This window comes from Camelus bactrianus, chromosome 22, assembly GCF_048773025.1.
Source record: "Camelus bactrianus isolate YW-2024 breed Bactrian camel chromosome 22, ASM4877302v1, whole genome shotgun sequence".
Taxonomy (NCBI): Eukaryota; Metazoa; Chordata; class Mammalia; order Artiodactyla; family Camelidae; genus Camelus; species Camelus bactrianus.
In genome coordinates this window covers 5,089,272-5,110,793 of record NC_133560.1, presented here as the reverse complement: position 1 = coordinate 5,110,793, position 21,522 = coordinate 5,089,272, and the positions used below count along the sequence as shown (strand labels likewise).

Below are 21,522 nucleotides of genomic sequence, written 5' to 3'. Positions count from 1 at the left end.
AGTGTGCTGTAATAATGAGAGGCCGTGCTAGCTCATATGGTGTAATCAATCATCTGTTAGTAGTTGGTAATGCTATTTATCTTCTTCCTGCAATCAGTGGCTGCAGCACAGAACAGCCTTTGCACATAAGTACTGTCATCCCTTCAGGGTCCTGAAGCAGATGGCCTAGCACTTTATTTAAGTTTTACAAAAGTTAGACATTCAGATAGGAAGCTATGCACTGTTTAGAGCTGCAAGCAGCATAATGCTATGTGCACCCTTCTATTAGCTGTTGATACTCAGCCTGACCTTTGGTGCCCTGACTTCTTATTTAAATAGTTTAAGCCATTATTTTCTGTTAATCACTACTGAATTGTGCCGTTAAGGAGAAGTTCTTCTTATTGTTCTTTTGAGATTTGAAAAGCCTAAGTGTGTAATGAATATGTCAAGCAGAAAGCTGCCATTCTGCTCCTCTTCCTGTTCCTACAGTCTACAGCTGGTGGTGTTTCACGTTTCATAATATTTGTATAAGTTATTTCGCATTAACATTAAACTTGATGGAAGCATCAAAGGATCGTCTTTGCAAAAACATGAAGAATATAGACGTATCAGCAAAACAATACCAACAGAAAGCATAATCTTTTCAAATGCCACCACATAGTACACTGCTTAATATCATTACTAAAATTTGCTTTGTTTCGAATAGATCAAGTTATTAAAGCATCCCAGTGCCTGTACTTACAGTTGTAGGCATCTGTCTTTAGAAGGTGGTTGGGTAAAGTCTTCATTTTTTTTTTTTAATTTATCATTCATTTTTTTTTTTGAATTTATCAATATTTAATGAGTATCTACTAGGAGCCAGGAACTTTGTAACATTTTAAGAAATAAAAGAACAGGAAAAGGAGGAAGGGGCCCCTTCTCTGAAATAGTTTATATAGTATAGATTGGCATCTGATCTAACGGATTTTGAGAGTCTTTCCTTCACCAGAATTCTATTAACTTAAGCCTAAAGCTGATACCCTACAAGGTTTCAGGAGTGATCCAGTTTTCCTAAAAGATTTGTTCTGGGAAGTGGCTGTTTCTGGATGGAGTTGTATCCCTACCAAATATTTTAGCTTTCCTCTTTCTTGTCTCTTACACAGTTCAAAGTCCATCCTACATTAAACTGGCACAGCAAAGTGAACAAGAATCTTCTCTTGGATTTATTGATTTGATTCTTAATAATTTTTGATTATTCATGTAAGTTATTTTGGGGAAAAAAGACTGTATGCCTTGGTCGCTAAAGAAGAAAAATTGAGAAAAGTTAGGTACACTAAAATGTATTTGTTCATTTGTATTGCACTATCAGTTCTTATTTCATAAATACACTTAGTCCAAAAATAACACAAAAAAAATAATTTTATAATTTAGCTTCTTTAAATTCTTGCAAATAAAGGAAATGTCTATGTGTTTATAGAGATGAGCACATTTGGGTAGTATGGGCGGTTTGCGAGAGTGAGTGGCGAACTTGTTCTTCACGTGGTTATTTTAAAAAATCAGATGGTTTAAACATTTTTAAAGTTCCGAGCATTAGAACAGTATAGATTCCAGTAGATTATACAATAGTTCCATGTTTTAATACAGAAGTTTACTTATGGATTTCTTTTTCATGTAAAATATCTCTTGATAGATTAAGGATTCCCTTGGCTTTTAGTGTTTATATAACATTGCATCTACTACTCTTGAAATGCACCTTTTGAAAACGCAGTTCTGTAAATATAAGGCAGCTGCCTAATCAAGTTTTCGTATCACTATCAAACGATTTTTGAGATCAGGTGTCAAAACTAAGACTGCAAGTGAATTTTTTGTGACAGACTGTTAACTTCATTCAGAATGGCAGATTCTTTCCTCCCAGAAAATTACTTTCTTTTTCCTTTCCCAAATAATAATAGGCAAAATATCCTCAATTCAAATTGACATTTTCTCAGATATAGTTTAGTCGCTTAGACACCTGAGAACTTCTGCTTTTAGAACCTGTAAAAGTTAACCATCCCCTTTTGTGGGTTTAAAAATAGTCCTCTTAAAGACTTTAGCTCATGATAGATGACTTTATCACTCCTTGTAGAGTCATCAGGCTATTAAATGCTGGAATAATATATCTTTAGAGTTTTAATTCCTATCATTCATGAATATTAATCTAAATAATTCCTGTAAGTAAAAATGGATTTCTTGTATAATTATTTCAGAGAATGTCTCTTGTGATGACATTTATGAATTCATACTATGAATAGAGAATATTTTGAATGAAGGGCTTGGAATCTCCTGTTTATTTATCAGTGAGAATAATAGTATCTGAATCAGAATGTAATTTTTAGCAGTAAATAAGATAATAGGTTATGTACTTAGCATTTTGCTTAATATATAGTAAGGACTTAATAAATGTAAGTTTTTGTTCTAATATTCTGATTTGTAGTTCACCATGAGTGGAACATGTAGAAATGATGCTCTTCGACAAAATGTTGATAAATCTACTGCTAAAGAAAAAAAGACCACCTATACAACACGACTTAGTCAAGGTTATGAGAAAAGTTAATTTTTTCATTGTCCTTTTAAATGAAATTCCTGTCTGCACAGTATGAAATTTTTTTAAATGTAAAGATAATTGAATAGTAATATTAATTAACTTTAAAAGTTTTCTGGTTAAAGTTCAGGCTTAAAATGGAGTTGACAGAACACTAATTTTACTCTGAGTAGATGACAGAGAATTTAAAAAGTGACCTGCTTTGTGCCAGGCAGAAATTTTGGTGGCCACTGAAATGACACACACTAAAGGAAAAAGACGGCATTTTAAACTGATGAAAATCATTTTTTATGGTACCTTAAGGATTAATCGACTGGAAATCCAGGATATTACACTAGATATAGCTGATGGCAGGTGTTATTTTGTTTTCAGAAAAATCTATATTTCATAAAGATTATAAATAAAGGATGAATTTTAAAGCTACTATGTGCTATAAGAAAGAATAATATGCGATTAGCCTAGTAAGGAAATGGAGAAAATATACATCATCTCTTTGTAAATCATCTCTTTCTCTTCCATTATTCTATTATAAGTCTTTGAAACAAAACTGAGAAATGGCTCACTCCAGTCCAAAATGTCTCGTGTGTCAAATCTTTTATTTCTGTTGCCATAAGAATGTATTGAAACCAATGATATATTAATTGTAAAGACTTCATTGGTTTAAAAGGTTCCAAATGGGCACTTTGAAGCACAAACGGCCTAAGTAAAAGACTGCATTAAAATTAAATTTATTCTGATCACTTCTATTCTGACAAATTCCAATTAGAACAATGTTCAATTAGAACAGGTGTATGTTGTAAAAATAATATTTTATTTTTATTACTTCTTCATTTATGATTGAGTCAAATCCTAAAATTGAAGCCTGGAGTTAGGAGTTGGTGGGGAAAAGGGAACAGAAATTGCTTTTCTTTGAGCTTCACAAATGCTCACATGCAAAATAGTATTGGTTTGTATAAAGAGCACTGGAGCTCACACTATATTAATCAACATAATTTTTCATCTTTATGTTAAGACCACAGTTGTATACTAAGTTGATTATTCAGCAGTTAGTGAGCACTGTGTTTTGTCTATTCCTTACCAAGAGAAGTGTATGAATTAACATCAATAGTTCAAAGAAAACATTAGGAAAAGACCTTTGAAAATAACATCTCTCTTTTCCTCTCTACCAATCTCATTTAGGAACCCAATTTTTCATTCCTAAGAACGATATATATTACTCTTACATTGCAGCTATCTTCCTAGATACTCAAGGTACTTCAAAATCAATTAACGAATGATTAAGCATAAAAGCAACTTACTTTCTGACTTTTCCCAATGTTTATACAACACATTTTTTTCTGAAGTTTTCAATATACTATAAACTTATTATTGATAAGGTATATTTAAGTCAATTGCTGTGTTTCAAATTATTTAAGTATTAATTAATTATATACATAATGTATATAATTTGAAGTAGAGACAGCAACTACAAATGAGTTGGTTATTTTAATGAATGTGTGTTGTTGTTTTCATTTGGATGTGGGCTAAGCATTAAACAAATGTATTACAGTAACAGGATCCCTTAGCATTTCCAGATAACTCATTGATAGTTTTGTGTTTCTGTTCCTGTATTAAATAAAGCGTTTCTAATTCTTCCATTTCTTATCTTATCTTACAGGAAATAAATGATCTGGATGTACAGGAACTTGTAAGACGGTCAATTGGAAGGTTAACGATTATTGGACAGACATTTCCAGTCCCCCAGAATATAAGTCAGCGATGTTTCCGTGGCAGCCATCGGATATCTTCAACGTTGTGTGATCCAGAGGATCCATTTGCTCAGAATGTGGAGGTATGTTCTAAGTGCCAGGATATTTCTTCAAGGATGCTTTGTTGGGCAATTGTGGAGAGAGCTTTTCCAGTGGCACTGCATTCAGAATTACACGTTTTCGTTTTCTGAACTCATCTCTGCTAGCAATTTCACAAATCTGATGGGGAGAGTGCTAAGAATCCATCTTTGATCATTTTGACCTCATTACAGTGAAATATATCCTTGTTTAATAAAAATATAATAAGTAAAGGTTATTTTCTTTTCAGCAAGTAGATTGATAACATTTCTCATGGTAGAATTTGTGATTGATACTGTTTAATGCCAAACTCCAAAGCATTAAGCTAATAAATATGTTTGACTTTTCTGGCTTAACAAGGACATAGAATTTTTTTTTCTTTTAAAGATTAATTTCTGGTTTGAAGAGCTGCACCAAAACAAAACAAAACAAAACAAAACAAAACAAACAAACAGAAAAAACTTAGAAGTCCAAAAACTACTGTAGTGCTATAAACTCAGATGAGATGTAGCTGAAACCTTTGCTATTCAGAATACAACAAAGAATGTGAAAGTAAATGAATAGAGTATCTGAGCAGCAAAATAAAATCCACCAAGTCCTTGCAGCTTGCTCATAAGAATTCCCTTTTAATATTCATCTGGAGCCTATTTCTTTTTCTTAAGGAAAATCCTATCAGGATCTTTTTTGGTTTTATTTCTCTTTGCACTGGATATCTCAGTATATCAATTTGAAGGAGATATAACAAAGGCAGGCACATGGACAAGAATTGAGCTCCATAAGAAGTGCTCTTTAAATAGGCAAGAGACAAGAAAGAAGAAATCAAATACACTAATTCAAATATCCCATCAAAACAGAGATTACCCTGTAAAACAGCTCTACATCGTAAAACAGTTTCTTAGGGTATCACTGTAGTATATTGCCAGCATGTTAGTTAATATTTAAACAGTATACCTGCGATATCAACAAAGATGAAAGTCACGGTCAATTTCAAAAGTGAAAAGAAATGTGTGATATATTTTACAAACCTATTTCTTCAAAACATTCAATATCGAAAACATTTTAGTTCTCAGAGATGTTCAGTGTGAAAAAATAACCCTAGGAGAACTAGTTCATTCCCAATGATACTAAATAGATGAGTTGATTTTGCAGATTTCTTGAACGATGACTCGACAGCTTCCCTATCTTTAGTCAGCTTTGAATTTTTTAGATAAATTACCATTTATCCAGCTTTTTCTTCATACTTACTACCATTGTAATGAGCAGTGTGTATTAGGCATCTGGCTCCAGGATTATTGCCCATAGAACGTTCCTGCTAGATTTTAAGCTCTTTTAGAATAAGTTCCCTCCAGGACGAGGCATCATAAGCTCACCTATCTCTCTTTCCCTCATCATACCCACCTCTGTAAATATTTGTAGGTTTCAATGTAATTAGGGAGAAGGCAATGGTCTACATAAGCCACTCTGAAGCATAAATAAGATTAACATTTTATGCTTCTAATGACCCATCTTTTCATATTAATTGCTCACGAGTCTAACTGATGTGGAAATGATTGAATTTTAAATGGAGAAAAATGTGGAAGAACTTTGATTTAGAAAATTATGAGGTGTTAAAAGGCTGCTTCTATCAAAAGAGATAGCAGGAAATGTACAGATGGGTAAAGCAGAAAGTCACTACGCAGTATTTTAAAGCATATTCGCCTAACTGCACAGTCCTGGTTCAATTAATGAGTTCCTTGAAATCAGGGAACAAATATTTTGTTTGTCTTTATATTCGCATACCTTTCTGATGAATTCAGGATGGGCTGGAAGCACCACTCCTACCATCTTCATTACTCCTCTCAAACCCACAGATAGAAGAAAACAGAACAGTGACTTTTTCTTTGAGTATTTATTACATATGAACTTCCCTATTAATATATGTAATAGAATTTGACTACATGTTCAGTATGTAAAAGGAAAACTGATAGAAACTTTTGTATGTGAAGATTTATACAATGAAGAGTCTAAATGCAGGGCTCTTGAATTTAAAATATTCCACTAAAAGCAGAGCATTTGTTATAGAGGTTTACCTTGGTGAATATTTTATCTCATTGAAGTTAAAAAACAAAACAACAACTAGGAAAATACTTACTGAAATTTTAGAGTAGGGCATCCCCTTGAGGAATTAACCCTTACAACTTGGAGTCCATAAAAGCGATGCAAATAAAAATGACCAGACGTATCTTATCAGCAGGGTACAATTAAAAAAAAAACTCAGAAAATAATGTATGAAAATATGACTTGAGTGAGCTCTAAAAGTAGAAACCCAACTATAAAATCACAGTAGTCAATACAACAGAGGAGAAGCGGGTACAGTGAGCCCACGTAGCGATCTCTGGGCTGTTACATACTTCAGTGTACATAGAAAGGGCAGTAAGCTTTAGAAAGAACAAAAATGAGTTCCCCCAGTCTTGAAGTTAGTGCCAGGAAGACTAAAATCCAGGGTTAGCTGAAGTTGCGAAGTAAATGTTAAAGACACCTTTTAGATAGAAACAGAGTTTTTAGCAACATATGAAGCAAGAAGGAAGTGGCCACTTACTGCTTGGTTAATGTTAGCTTGGCTGTTAATGGAGAGAAAATAGAAATGTTCACATCTTTTTGCTTCTGTTTTCTCCACTGAGGAAAAAATGTCTTCAGACTGGAAATACTAGAATATGTCATTAAAAGTAAACCAGTGGTTTAGAAGGAGCAGGGGTTTGGAGGTGGTCGGAGTATGCCTTACTGCTCTAAAATGAGGCCTGAAAAATAATTGCCCAGAGCAGTAAATAAGCCAGTAGGTATGATCACAATATTATAATTTAAGAATACTAGAGAAATACTTGGGAGGAAGACCGGAGTGCAAGACATTGGTATAGTGTCCCAGTTTTCAAAAGGAAGGAAAAAAGATCCTGACAAGCAGAGTTTAACACACTAAAATTCATATTTGGGTAAAGTGTAGAATATGTTATTCAATATATGGTTTGGGGAACTTCAAATAAGATAATAGAACTTCCTTAAGAGCAAACACTTTCAAACTAAGTCCTACTTAATAATTTTTTAGATAGGATGTCATAAATCGATTTAGTGTATGTTGAGTTTTATGTAGTGCTTGACAGATTTTCTTATGAAATCCTTATGAGAGGACATTAAAAAGCCTAAATAAATTGATGTGATGTCATTCGAATAGTTTCCCCAGAGGACTCCTAAGAACAGAAGATGGTGAACACTCTGGCTTCAGATTTAAAAAAATATTTTAAATATATTAAAGTCTCATTATTATATGAGACTTTATTAGACTATATTAGAAGAATGTATTCTGTAGTTTGAGTTCTTCTACACTTATCACCAGGGCTTCCCTTACCTTCAGTTTGAGATGTATGGAGCTAGAAGAATATTCAGATCACACTGATAAATATTCTGCCCTTGAAGTGGTCATCCACAAAGTTTCTGTCCTTGGACCAAATATTTTCAAAATGTTTAAATCACACAAATGAAAATGAATGAAGTGTACCTCTCAGATTTGTAAATGACGTTAAGCCCAGGAGAAAATGCTTACATTGTGTTACATAATCAAGATTCAGATTGTTACTATTCACTAACAACATGCCTGTAAGTTGAAATATCACAAAGTAGGGTTCAAAATCAATTACAGGAAGTCTAGGTAGATGAGACCTGGTCTGATAGCTTTTCAAGGCCGTTAAGATGAAGGCAAATTTGGTTTGAGCACAGCAGAAGTCGTTATTTCCTCCAAACCATTCTAATGTAATTTTGGTCTCTATGTCAGAAGCATTTTACTAAGATCAAGAGAGAGCTCCTTATACTGCTCTCTCCTAGTTAGCTCACATCTGCAATAATGTGTCAGTTCCAATATAAACACTGAATAGAAACACTGAAAAATAAGAGAAGGACAGAGGAAAAACGCTGAGATGATGAACAGCCTAGAAATTATACCGGATGATAAACAACGGAAGAAAAGACGATGTTTCAGGGCAGGTCATGGGAGGTATCAAGTAGAGGTTGCACATAGAAGAGGTTGGTGCTGATGGTTCAGTGAAGGCAGAAAACAAGTGTAGTAACAGTAAGGTAGAGAGAAGGGGTTGGTCAAATGGTGGGATACTGGAGTTGAATAAGATGTTAGAGGGCTTGTGCATTTGTGTCCAGTAAATGATCATTTGTGTTGCTTGTGGCCTGAGTAGAAGTGAAGATCTTCTGTGTAAGAAATTGAACCACTTTCATACAAGGAGACAGTTTGGGAACACCGTGAAGGAGAAGTCATGAATAAAGAGTGACCAAGAGGTCAGTAGGTGATGGCAGAAAGGGGCTGTAATGCGTGGTATAGAAGAAAGCATGAACTTCAGAAGAGAATAGGCAGTTGCCTGGGAAAGAAGTAAAAGAAGGGGTAACAGCTAGCTCAGAGAAGGTCATCAACCATCTTTTTGATCCTGCAGTTTGGGATGTGGGCAAATTTGTTGAAAACACCTGTCACATACTGAGTACAAAGCACTCACCTTTAAGACCAGCTTGGATGCTAAAGTATGTGCCTCAAGGTGTGAGGAAAAGACTGCACCCCAGGAAGTGTCAGGTTTGGGTGGAACCCAGTTACCAGGTTTCTCCCATCTGATGTTAAGCTTGACTTTCTCTTCTTTGACTTCTTTGCCTTAACATCTCTTTATCAAAAACCAAATATGTGCTAGATTCTAGGCTAAGTCAAGAGGAAATAAAAAAAAAAACAAAGTCGGGGAAAGTATGTACAATTTGAGCCCCCGTCCAGAAGGGACTCATATTCTAGTGTGAAAAGCAGATTTAAACAAAGTCTTAGCATCATGATATGCTTCAGTAGACCCATGCGCTGAGCATTATGGAGATAAAAAGAGGACTGCCCACTTAGCCTGGGAGGAGGGAGAATCCTGAGGTGTTTTCAGGGTAGGATTCACCCAGCTTGTGTTCTGTGAAGTGAGGATTGGAGGATGTTGACCTTTGGAGAAAGAATAAGAGACATCAAAGGATGCTCCCACAACTGTCTTGCCTGCATACTTAAAGCAGTCCGTCAAAGGAAGAAACAAAATAAAGCTGGAGAGATAAGAACAAGCAAGTCTGAGGCGGTGGGGCCAGGAGAGGTTAGGAAAGGCCAGGTTATTGCTGATTATTGAGAAACCATGAAAAAATCTGCCCTGGGTTTTGGGGTATAGGCCACTCATGCTGCACATTTCTTCTAGGCTTACTTTTTGGGTCTTCACAGTCTAATTCAGATGAAGTTTGATTCATCAGCTGCTTTTAACTTCAAGTTTCCCTCTTCATTCTTTGCCAGTTGCAGCCGACCCCCTAATCAAGCAATTATGTGTCGAGGGAGGGGCGGGGGAGGGAAAGTGACAGTACCTTGCCCTGACAGTTCCTTATGAAGAACAAACTGGTATTTCTCATAGTGCATACGAGTGTTCAGCGTCTCCTTAAAGGAAGGTCTACAAACACAAATGATTAAAGATTTACCTAGTTATGAAAGAAAACTCCCAAGGCACTGCTAGGAAGTGCTTTTTAACACTTCTTCTTATGTTACTACTGTGCAGTCATGGTTTTCCCCTTTCTGTAGCGTCCTGCATCTTTTCTATTTAGAGTAGACCTTTCAATATTTCATTTAGCATAGGTTTAGTATTCCTGAATTCTTCTACTTTTTGCTTGTCTGGGAAATTCCTTCTCTCTCCTTCTACTCTAAAGGATACCCTTGCTGGATAGAGCATCCTAGGGTGCAGCTTTTCTCATTCAGAACTTTGAATGTGTCTTGCCACTCCCTTCTGGCCTGCAATGTTTGTGTAGGGAAATCAGCTGAGAGCCTTATGGGGGTTCCCTCGTAACGAACTCTTCCTTTTTCTCTTGCTGCCTTTAGAATCATTCCTTTATCTTTAACCTTGGCCGTCTTAATTAAAATATGTCTTGGTGTAGGTCTGTTTGGGTTCTTCTTGTTAGGGACCCTCTGGGCTTCCTGCACTTGGATATCTGATTCCCTCTTTAGGTTTGGGAAGTTCTCAGTCATGATTTCTTCAAATACCTTTCAATCCCCTTTGCCTTCCTTCTCCTTCTGGGACCCCTGTCATGCGTAGGTTGGGGTGCTTTGTATTATCCCCCAGGCCCCTTGTATTGCTCTCATTAGTTTTCACTTGCTTTTCTGTCTGTTGTTCTGATCGGGTGACTTCTGTTATCCTGTCTTCTAAGTCACTTATCTGCTCCTCTGCGTTATCTAGTCTGCTTTTGACTACTTTTAGCTTGGCTTTTATCTCAGCCATTGAGTTTTCTGTTTTTAATTGGCTCTCTTTTATAGTTTTATTTCCTCTTGGTAGTATTCTGCATTTTTATCTGTAGTCTTTCTCACTTCCCTCAGAGCTCTGATCACTCTCTTTTTGAAGTCATGATCTAGTAGACTGTCAAGCCTATTTCATTGGTTGTTCTTTGAGGGGATTTCTCTTGCTCTTTTAATTGGGAGTGCTTCCTCTGCTTCTTCACTTGACTTCTGTCTCTCTCACCGTGGCTTATGGAGTATCAGTTATCTACTGTGGTCTTGAAGGGCCGTTTTTGTGTGTTTTGTTTTGTTTTTAAAGAGGATGCATTCCTGTGTAGAATGTGCGCCTCTGCTAATTTTGTTGCAAAGTCTGTTTTTAGTATGTACGGTTGTCATATCTTTCTTCCAAGTGTGTTGCCTGTTATCCCTTTGATTGGGGCTGTGGCTGGTGTCGTGGTGATCAGAGCCTGCCCTCGATGTTGAGTGGGGCCTCCTTTTTGTTTTGTGTTTGTCACAGCCCTGACAGGGGCTAGGTCTATTCCTCTTTTGTTGGAATGGGAGGCTTCCAGACCCATTTCTGAGCTGCGGTGTGTGGTAGGCGGGGTGGGAGCACTTCAAGTACCCTGTTGACTCTGCCCTTGTCCCCGCTTTAGCCGCAGGAATGTCAGCGCTCTTCCCGGGTGTCCCCCAGGTTCTCCACCCTCAGAGCTGCCAGCGCAGACCTGCCGACTTCTGGGTCGCACACCTGCATTATGGTGCCCTACTGGGGTAGTGAGATCCCTGGTGCCCAGTGTGGCTCCTGCACTTGCCCTCGCTGTGCGAACTCTGCTCGTTCACCTTAGAGGCCTGCACTGGTAGAACCCCAGCCCTGTGGTGATTGTGTGGTCGTGCCACCGAGTCAGAGCTCTCCCCAGTGCCACATCCGTGTATGGTAAGCAGGCCCACTGAAAGGGCCGCAGCAGCCCTCGCCCCCACCGTGTGCCAGAATTCCGCACCTTGCTTGTTTGTCTTGGAGGCGTGGGTCCACAAAGGCACCCGCGGAGCCAGACAGTCCCCTCTGCCTGAGGCTGTAAACAAATCTCAATCCCACCTATGAAGTTGTGGGACCCCTGGGTACAGATTCCAGGTTTGAACCCCATCTTTACCTGGGAGCTGCACCTCTCCTCCCGAGAGCATGCCAGTGATGGTGCCACAGGCATGTGGAGACAAAGGCTACGGCTCAGCCGCATTGCGCCCCCTACCCACAGTGCACACCAGCAGTGTTCCTTTTTTTCTTTTTTTGGTGGGTGGGGGACCCAGGCTATCCTGTTCTGTATACACACCCAGCCACGGCGTACAGTACACTGGATCCAGCCCCTCAGGCTGCCTCTGCCCAGTTAGTTCCAGCCCTCCGCTGGGCTCGGGCAGCCGGTCCCATTCCACCCGTGCCGGCTCACTTGTAGGGCTAGGGATCGCAGGGATCCTCTGTGCTGGTTTTGCTCAGTTCTGTCGGCCAAGAGGCTGCTGTGGACTCCTCTGAACCTCGGAGGGTCCCCCTCCATCCCCGCTGACCTCTGCATTTGAGTGGGGGTTGTCCCAGCGTAAGAGCACTGTTTCCTCCCTTGCTGCTCCCTCTCCGAGGGACAGGTCCCACACTAATTTCCTTTTTGTTTTGCTTTTTTTTTCTCCTCCTACCAGCTATGTGAGGAATTTTGTCTATTGAAGAAGAAGATATCTTGTCAAAGTCTGGCCAGGTGTTCTGAGTGGATGGGTGGGTCCGTGCCTGTCTCTGTTGGTGTGTTCTTGGGAGAGAGCGAGCTCAGAGCATCCTTCTACTCTGCCATCTTGGCCTTTCCTCCTTCCCTTATGCCTCTTAGTATTTGTTACATATGATCAGGTGCTTCTATATTGGGTGCATATGTTAATGAGTGTAATATCCTCTTCTTGTATTCCTCCTTTGATCATTATACAAAGTCCTTTGTCTGTCTTTATGGCCTTCGTTCTAAAGTCTGTTTTGTCTGATATGAGTACTCCTACCCCTACTTTCTTGTCATTTCTCTTTGCATAAAAATCTTTTTCAATCCTATCACTTTCAATCTATGTGTGTCCTCCACCCTAAAGTGGATGTCTTATAGGCAGCGTAGTGTAGGCTCTTGTTTTATTATCCAATCTGCCACTCTGTGTCTTTTGATTGGAGCATATAATCCATTGACATTTATGGCAATTATTGATAGATGTATGTTTACTGCCATTTTGAACTTTGTTTTCCAGTTGATTTTGTGTTTTTTCTTTGTTCCTTTCTTTTTCCTTTTGTTCTTTCTTTTGTGGGTTGATGATTTTCTTTTGTATTAGCTTGATTTCTTTCCTTTTTACTTGCTTTTTTTGTGATTCTATTTTATGCTTTTGATTTGTGGTTACCCCGTTTTTCAAGTATGTTAACCCATTACTACATCTATTTGCTTTAGACTGGTAAGCATATAGTCTCAAACACATCCTAGAAAGAAAGAAAAAAAAAATCTACATTTTCTTGCTCCCCTCTCCCACATTTTGTGATTTTGATTGTCCTCTTTTACATCTTCATGTCTATTCCCTTGCTGTTCGTTTTGGTTATCACATTTCTAATTGTGGTTTTCTCTTTTCTACAGATTCCTGCTTTTCTATTTAGAGAAAAAGTTACTGTATTTCTTTTAGGATAGGTTTAGCATTGGTGTATTCTTTTAGTTTTTGCTTGTCTGTCAGATTCTTTATCTCTCCTTGTTCTCTAAAGGATATCCTTGCTTGGTAGAGTGTCTTAGGCTGCAAGTTTTTCTCTTTCAGGACTTGGAATATATCTTGCCACTCCCTTCTGGCCAGCAGTGTGTCTGTAGAGAAATCAACTGATAGCCTTATGGGATTTCCTTTGTAACTAATTCTTTGTTGTTCTCTTGCTGCCGACCTTTGGCCATCTTAATTATAATATGTCTTGGTGTAGATCTGTTTGGGTTCTTCTTGTTTGGGGCCCTCTGTGTTTCCTGCACTTGGATATCTATTTCCTTCTTTAGGTTTGGTTAATTTTTAGTCATGATTTCTTGAAATACTTTTTTGATCCACTTTTTTTGTTTCTTCTCTTTCTGGGACCGCTATTAGGTATAGGTTGTCGCACTTTATATTATCTCATAGGTCCCTTACATTACTTTCATTTGTTTTCATTTGCTTTTCTGCTGTTCTGATGGGGTGATTTTCATTATCCTGTCTTCTAAATCACTGATTCATTCTTCTGCATCATGTAAGGCTGCTATTGGCTGCCCTTAGCTCAGCTTTTATCTCAGCAATTGAGTTGTCTGGTTTTAGTTGGCTCCGCCTTATAGTTTTTTTTTTAACAGTATCTTGCATTTTATCTATAGCTCTCTTATTTCCTCTCATTTCCTTCAGTGCTTTTATCATGTCCTCTTTGAACTCCAAATCTAGTAGACTGTTGAGGTCCATTTCATAGTTCATGCTTCCAGGGGACTTCTCTTGTTCTTTCAATTGGGATTGGTTCCTCTGCTTCTTCCTTTTCTAAATATTTCTCTGACTATGACTTTAAGTGTAACAGTTACCTACTGTGGTGTTGAAGGGCTCTTTCTTTAGTTTTGTTTTTATATGGGAGCATCCCTGTGTAGACAGTGTGCATCTCATTTTTGTCACAAGGGCTGTTTAAGTATGGATGGCTGCCAGGTCTTTCCTCCCTGTGTGCTGGCTCTTATTCCCTTGATTGGGAGTATGGTTGGTGTTGTGGTGACCAGAGCCTGCCCTGGTGGTTGAGCAGGGACTCCACTTTGGTGGTTGGCACAGCCCTGACAGGAGTCAGGTCGCTTCCCTATTGTGGGAATAGAGGCTTTCAGGCCCATTTCTGAGCTGTGGTTTGTGGTAGGGGGGACTGGAGCACTTCCACCAGAAGAGGAGCTGCTGACTATTCCTCCTCAGAAGATGTCCAGCAGAGAGTGCCTTCTGTGGTGTCGTCAGTCACTCGTTGTGCAAGCTTACAACGTACACTTTGTTGTCTCTGCGCTTGTCCTCCCCTAAGCCACAGAAATGTCAGCAATCCGCCCTAGTGCCCCCCAGGTTTTGCACCCACAGAGCCATTCATGCCGATCCACCGGTGTCAGGCACCAGGACCCACTGTAGTGCTGTGCAGTCATGCACCTGGATCCACTTTGAGCCACAGAGTCAACCCAGACCCAGGTCTTGCATCTGCGAACACATGCCCGCTGGGTTAATGCCAGACCCACCCATCTGCATGCCAGTGTTACACTTGTTTGTCTCAGAGGTGTGTCACAGAGTCACCAGTAGAGCAAATTCGCCACCAGCGCTTGGGGCTAGAATCAAGTCTCAGTCCCACCTGTGAAGTCTTGAGACCCCTGAGAATGGATTCTGTTTTCAGCCCCACCTGTGCCTGGAAGCTGAGCGCCAGGAATTGTGGGCCTCCAGAGCAATCCGAGAAGACTGCTCTGTGTGAAGCACTTAGTGAGAACACATGCCGATGTGGTTCTGAGCCATGCTCCCTGGGCTAGTGGAGATGGCTGCTATGTCTGGGCTGCGTTGCAACCCTCCCCTCAATGAGCACCAGCAGTGGTGCTTTCTATGGGGGACCCAGGCTGTTAGGCACACACTCCCAGCCTCAGCCCACACCACAGTGCAGCCCCCTAAGGCTGCCTCTGTGCAGTCAGCTCCAGTCCTCTCCCTGGGTTTGTCTGCAGAAGCCCAAGCTCCAGCACCCAGTCCTGGCCTGTCCCTTCCAGCTCACAGCTCAAGTTAGGAGTTGCCAGGACCCTCTGTGCTGGTCTCTCTCAGTTCTGTCTGCCAAGCTTCTGCTGATTTCTCCTCTGAGCCTCTAAGGTTCCCTTTCTGTAGCAGCTGACCTCCCTGCTGGAGAGGGGACTTCTCAGGGTGAGGGCACTTTTCCTCCTTTACTGCTTCCTCCCAGTGGGACAAATCCCACATCAATTTCTTTTTCCTTCTCCTTTTTTTTTTGTAATCTCCTACTTCTGCCAATTTTTGGATTGGGTTTTTTGTTTGCTTGTTTGTTTTTTGGTTCTTGTTATTGAGCTGTGTAAGCTGCTTGTATATTTTGGAAATTAATCCCTTGTAAGTTGCATCATTTGCAAATATTTTGTCCCATTCCGTAGATGGTCTTTTCATTTTGTTTGTGGTTTCCTTTCTTGTGCAAAAGCTCTTAAGTTTCATGAGGTCCCATTTGTTTGTTTTTGTTTTTATTTCCATTACTCTAGGAGATGGATCCAAAAAATATATTGCTGTGATGTATGTCAAGGAGTGTTCTGCCTATGTTTTCCTCTAAGAGTTTTATAGTATCCCATCTTACATTTAGGTCTTTAATCCATTTTGAGATTTGTTTTTTTTTTTTTAATATGATGTTAGAGAGTGTTCTAGTTTCATTTTTTTTATGTGTAGCTGTCCGGTTTTCCTAGCACCACTCATTGAATAAACTGTAATTTCTCCATTATATGTTTTTGCCCCCTTCACTGTAGATTAATTGACCATGAGTGTGCAGGTTTATTTCTGGGCTCTCTATCCTGTTCCATTGATCTGTATGTTTGTTTTTGTGCCAGTGCCACACTGTTTTGATCACTGCAACTTTGTAATATAGTCTGAAGTTAGGGAGCCTGATTCATTCAGCTCCGTTCTTCTTTCTCCGGATTGTTTTGGCTCTTTCGGGTCTGTTGTGTTTTCATACAAATTAAACAATGTTTTTCCAGTTCTATGAAAAATGCCATGGGTAGTTTGATAGTGATTACATTGAATTGGTAGATTGCCTTGGGTTCTAAGGCCATTTTAACAATATTGATGATTCTTCTAATTGAAGAACGTGTTATATCTTTCCATCTGTTTGTGTTGTCTTCAGTGTCTTTCATCAGTGTGTTACAGTTTTTGGAGTACAGGACTTTTGCCTCCATATTCCTACGAACTTTGTTCTTTTTGATGAGATGGTAAATGAGATTTCTTCCTTAATTTCACTTTCTGATATTCTGTTGTTAGTGTATAGAAATGCAGCAGATTTCCCCATATTAATTTTGTATCCTGCAACTTTTCCAAATTCATTGATGAACTCTACTAGTTTTCTGAGCATTTTTAGGATTTTCTATGTAAGTATCATGTCATCTGCAAACAGCGACAGTTTTACTGCTTCTTTTCCACTTTGGATTCCTTTTCTTTCTTTTTGTTTTCCAATGGCTATGGCTAGGAATTCCAGAACTGTGTTGAATAGAAGTGGCAAGAGAGGGCATCCTTGTCTTGTTCCTGATCTTAGGGGAAGTACTTTCAGTTTTTCTCCATTGAGTTTGTTGTTAGCTGTGGGTCTGTCACATATGACTTCATTACGTTGAGGTATGTTTCCTCTATGCCCACTTTCTGAAGAGTTTCTATCATAAATGAATGTTGAATTTTGTCAAAAGCTTTTTCTGCATCTATTGAGATGACCACATGGTTTTTATTCTTCAATTTGTTACTGTGGTGTATCACACTGAGTGATTTGTGGATATTGAAAAGCCCTTACATCCCTAGAATAAATCCCACTTGATCGTGGTATATGGCTGCTTTAATGTATTCTTGGAGTCTGTTTGCTAGTGTTTTGTTGAGGATTTTTGCATCTATGTTCATCAAGTGATATTGGCCTGTAATTTTCTTTTTCAGTCATCTCTCTGTCTGGTTTTGGTATCAGGGTGATGGTGGCCTCGTAGAATGTGTTTGGAAGTGTTCCTTTCTCTATAATTTTTTGGAAAAGTTTCAGAAGGATAGGTGTTAACTCTTTTCAAAATGTTTGGTAGAATTCACTTGTGAAGCCATCTGTTCCTGGACTGTATTTTTTTTTGAATTTTAAAATGACTGATTCACTTTCAGTGCTGGTTTTTGGTCTGTTTATATTTTCTATTTCTTCCTGGTTCAGGCTTGGGAGATTGTAGCTTTCTAAGAACTTCTCCATTTCTTCCAGGTCGTCCATTTTATTGGCATATAGTTGCAAATGGTCTTTGCATTTCTGTGGTGTCAGTTGTAACTTTTGTTTTTCATTTCTGATTTTATTGATTTGTGCCCTCTCCCTTTTTGTTTGATGAGTCTGGCTAAAGTTTTATTAATTTTGTTTACCTTTTCATATCTTTTCAAATAACCTATGTTTAGTTTCAATGATCTCTTCTATTGCTTCTTTAGTCTATTTCATTTATTTCTGGTCTGATCTTTATCATTCCTTTCCTTCTACTAACTTTGGGTTTGTTCTTTCTCTCGTTACTTTAGATGTAATGTTAGGTTGTTTATATGAGATTGTTTTGTTCCCTGAAGTAAGCTTGTATTGCTATAAACTTTCCTCTTCGAACTGATTTTGCTGCATTCCATAGATTTTGTTCGTGTTTTTTGTTTTTGTTTTTTTTCCAGTTTTTCTTTGTAGTTGATTTCTAATCTCATAGTGTTGTGGTCGGAAAAGATGCTTGATACGATTTCAGTTTTCTTAAGTCTACCAAGGCTTGTGTTCTGGCCCAGCATATGATCTATCCTAGAGAAAAGTTCCATGTGCATTTGAGAAAAATGTGTATTCTTCTGCTTTCGAATGGAATGCTCCGTAGGTAGCAGTTAAGTCCATCTGGTCTAATGTGTCATTTAAGGCCTGTATTTCCTTACTGGTTTTTCTGTCTGGATGATCCATTCATTGATGTAAGTGAGGTGTTAAGGTCCCTCACTACTATTGTGTTACTGTTGATTTCTCCTTTCATGGCTGTTAACAGTTGCCTTATATATTGAAGTGCCCCTGTGTTGCATACATATTTACAACTGTTATATATTCTTCTTGAATTCATCACTTGATCATTGTATAGTGTCCTCCTTTATCCCTTGTAACAGTCTTAATTTTAAAGTCTACTTTGTCTGATGTAAGTATTGCTACTTCAGCTTTTTTTTTTTTTTTTTTTTTTGGTTTCCATTTACTTGCAATACCTTTTCCCAACCCTTCACTTTGACTGTGTATGTGTCTTTGGCTCTGAACTGGGACTCCTAAAGACAGTGTATAAACAGGTATTGTTTTTGTATCCATTCAGTTAGTCTATGTCCTTTGGTTGTAGCGTTTAATCCATTTACATTTAAGGTAATTATCAAAAGGTTATGTTCTTATTGCCAGTTTCTTAATTGTTTTGGATTTGTTTTTGTAGGTCTTTTTCCCCCTTTCTTCTTTTGTTCTCTTGTATTTTGATGGCTTTCTTTAGCATTATGTTCGGATTCCTCTTCCTTCTTTGTTTGTATATTTGTTACAGATTTTTGGTTTGTGGTTACCATGAGGTTTTCTTATGGAATCACACACACACATATAATTGTTTTGAGTTGTTTATCTTTTAATTTCTAATGCATTTTAGATACCTACATTCATAATCTCCTCCCCTCATGTTACTGGCTACAGCATCATATTTTATATTAAATCATTTTGTGTATCATTTAACTACTTATTGTGGATACAGATGATTTTACTCCTTTTGTCTTTTAATTTCCCTATTAGTTGGTGTGTGGATGGTTTTCTACCTTTATTGTATGTTTGCCTTTTCTGGTGAGCTTTCCCATTTTGTAATTTTCTTGTTTCTATTTGTGGCCTTGACTTTCTACCTAGAGAACTTCCTTTAATAACATTTGTTGTAAAGCTGGTTTGGTGGTGCTGAATTCTTTTAACTTGTGCTTATCTGTGAAGCTTTTGATTTCTCCATCAAATGTGAATAAGAGCCTTGCTGGATAGAGCATTCTTGGTTTTAGGTTTTGCCCTTGCATCACTTTAAATATATCGTGCCACTCTCTTCTGGCCTGCAGAGCTCCTGCTGAAAAATCCACTGATGACCTTATGGGCGTTCTCGTATATGTTATTTGTTGCTTTTCTCTTGCTACTTTTAATATTTTCTCCTTATCTTTAATTTGTGTTGACTTGATCACTATATGCATTGGCGTGTTCCTCTTTGGGCTAATTCTGTATCGGACTCTCTGTGCTTCCTTGACTTTGGCGACTGTTTCCTTTCCCAAATTAGGAAGTTTTCAGCTATTATCTCTTCAAATATTCTCCTCAGGTCCTTTCTCTCTATTTTCTCTTTCTGAGACCCCTGTAATGCAGATACTAGGTGGCTTCATGTTGTTTCAGAGGTCTCTTAAACTATCATCATTTCTTTTCATTCTTTTGTCTTTTTTTCTGTCTATGGAAGTGATTTCCACTACTCTGTCTTCTAGCTCATTGATCCATTCTTCTGCCTTATTTAGCCTGTTCTTGGTTCCTTCTAGTGTGTATTCATTTCAGCTATTGTGCTCATCAAGTCTGCTTAGTTATTCTGTATATTTTCCAACTCTTTGCTAAAAATTTTGAACTTCTTGCTCTGTGCATCCATTCTTCTTCTGAGTTCTCTGATCATCTTCACAGTCATTACTCTGAACTTTCTCTCAGGTAGATTGCCTAACTCCTCATCACTTAGTTCCTTTTGTGGGATTTTATCTAGCTCATCTGCCACCTCATTTTGTCTAAATTTCTATTTGTACTTTTACTATGTGATGGGTTAGATACATTTCTTGCCCTTGGAGAAGTGGCCCTTTGTAGATGACGTCTTATGAGTCCCAACAGTGCACTTCTCTCTTGTCACCCAAGGGTCAGGGCTACTGGTCCCCGGGTAGAGTCTGGCTTGATTTTGTGGACTCACGCCACAGGCTGTAGGAGTGTTGCTTTCTTGCTTCTGGTGTCTGGCCCCTGGTGGGTGAAGCTGAGCTAGAGGGCTGTGCAGGTTTCCTGGCAGGAGGGGTTGGTGCCTATCCACTGGCGGGTAGAGCTGGGTCTTGGCCCACTGGTGGGCAAGGTCATGTCTAGAGGCATCCTGTCTGGTGATAACTGGGGCTGTGTTCCCACCAGGTTAGCTGTTTGGCCTGAGGCATCCCAGTACCTAAGCTTACAGGCTGTTGGGTGGGGCCAGGTCTTGGTGCTAACGACCCATGTAAGATCTATCTTCCAGGAAAATTTATGTGGGTGATAAATACTGACTACCACCAGCTTTTGTGTCTCCAGGGTGAGCCACAACCACCACACATCCCCCCAGTACCTCCCCAGGAGATCGTCCAAGACCAGCAGCCAGGTCTGGCCCAGGCTCCTATGAAGTCACTTCTCCGCCCTTGGTCCTGGTGCACGCGAGACTGTGTGCTCTTTAAGAGCAAGTCTCTGTTTTCCCCAGTCCTGTGGAGCTCCTGCAATTAAGCCCTGCTGGCCTTCAAAGCCAAATGCTCTCGGGGCTCCTCCTGCTGATGCCGGACCCCCAGGCTGGGGAGCCTGACCTGGGGCTGAGAACTCTCACTCCTGTGGTTGAACCTCTGCAATGTAATTATTCTCCAGCTTGTGGGTCGCCCACCTTGGAGGTATGAGACCTGATTATACCATCAGTGCACCCTTCCTGCCTTTGCACTGTGGTTCCCTCTTTATGTCTCCAGTTGAAGGTCTTTTTCGGTAGGTTCCAGTCTTTTTTTATCTATGTTTCTTCAGCAGTCAGTCGTGGTTTTGTTGTGTTCATGAGAAGAGGTAGGTGTTCCTACCACTCTGCTGTCTTGACTGGAAATCCACAAGAGATGGTTGTTAATTGACAAACCGCGAGACTCTTTAGAGCGGGGACCGTGGCAGGACCCTTCTGTTCCTCAGCCTCACCTGGCCGTGCTGAGAACGCATCTCGCTGGCTGAAACTTCTTCCCCAGGACTAAGTCAGAGAGGGAGGGCTGATTTCTTTAAGCAGGAGCTCAGCCTCTGACTGTCTTAAGCAAGGATCCCACGGTGAGCTCTTATCCCTCACCCGCCCACTGCCCGGAAGGACCCTTGGGAATTCCTTGCGTGTGATCACTGATTTTGTGGCAACCCTGTGAAGCAGGTG

At 39.3% G+C, this 21,522-nt stretch overlaps 1 protein-coding gene across 8 annotated transcripts in view; it reads left to right on the top strand.

Annotated features, from left to right (window-relative positions):
• Nucleotides 1-21,522, top strand: part of LOC141574629 (uncharacterized) — a 110,394-nt gene that overhangs the window by 53,864 nt on the left and 35,008 nt on the right. For all 8 annotated transcript variants that reach the window (XR_012501513.1, XM_074350090.1, XM_074350091.1 and 5 more), the window contains one exon: nucleotides 4,197-4,370. Coding sequence is in view for 7 of the 8 variants with exons in the window: in XM_074350090.1 (XP_074206191.1) it covers nucleotides 4,197-4,370 (174 nt within the window). In the remaining variant the exon portion in view is untranslated. The remainder of the gene's footprint in view (nucleotides 1-4,196; nucleotides 4,371-21,522) is intronic.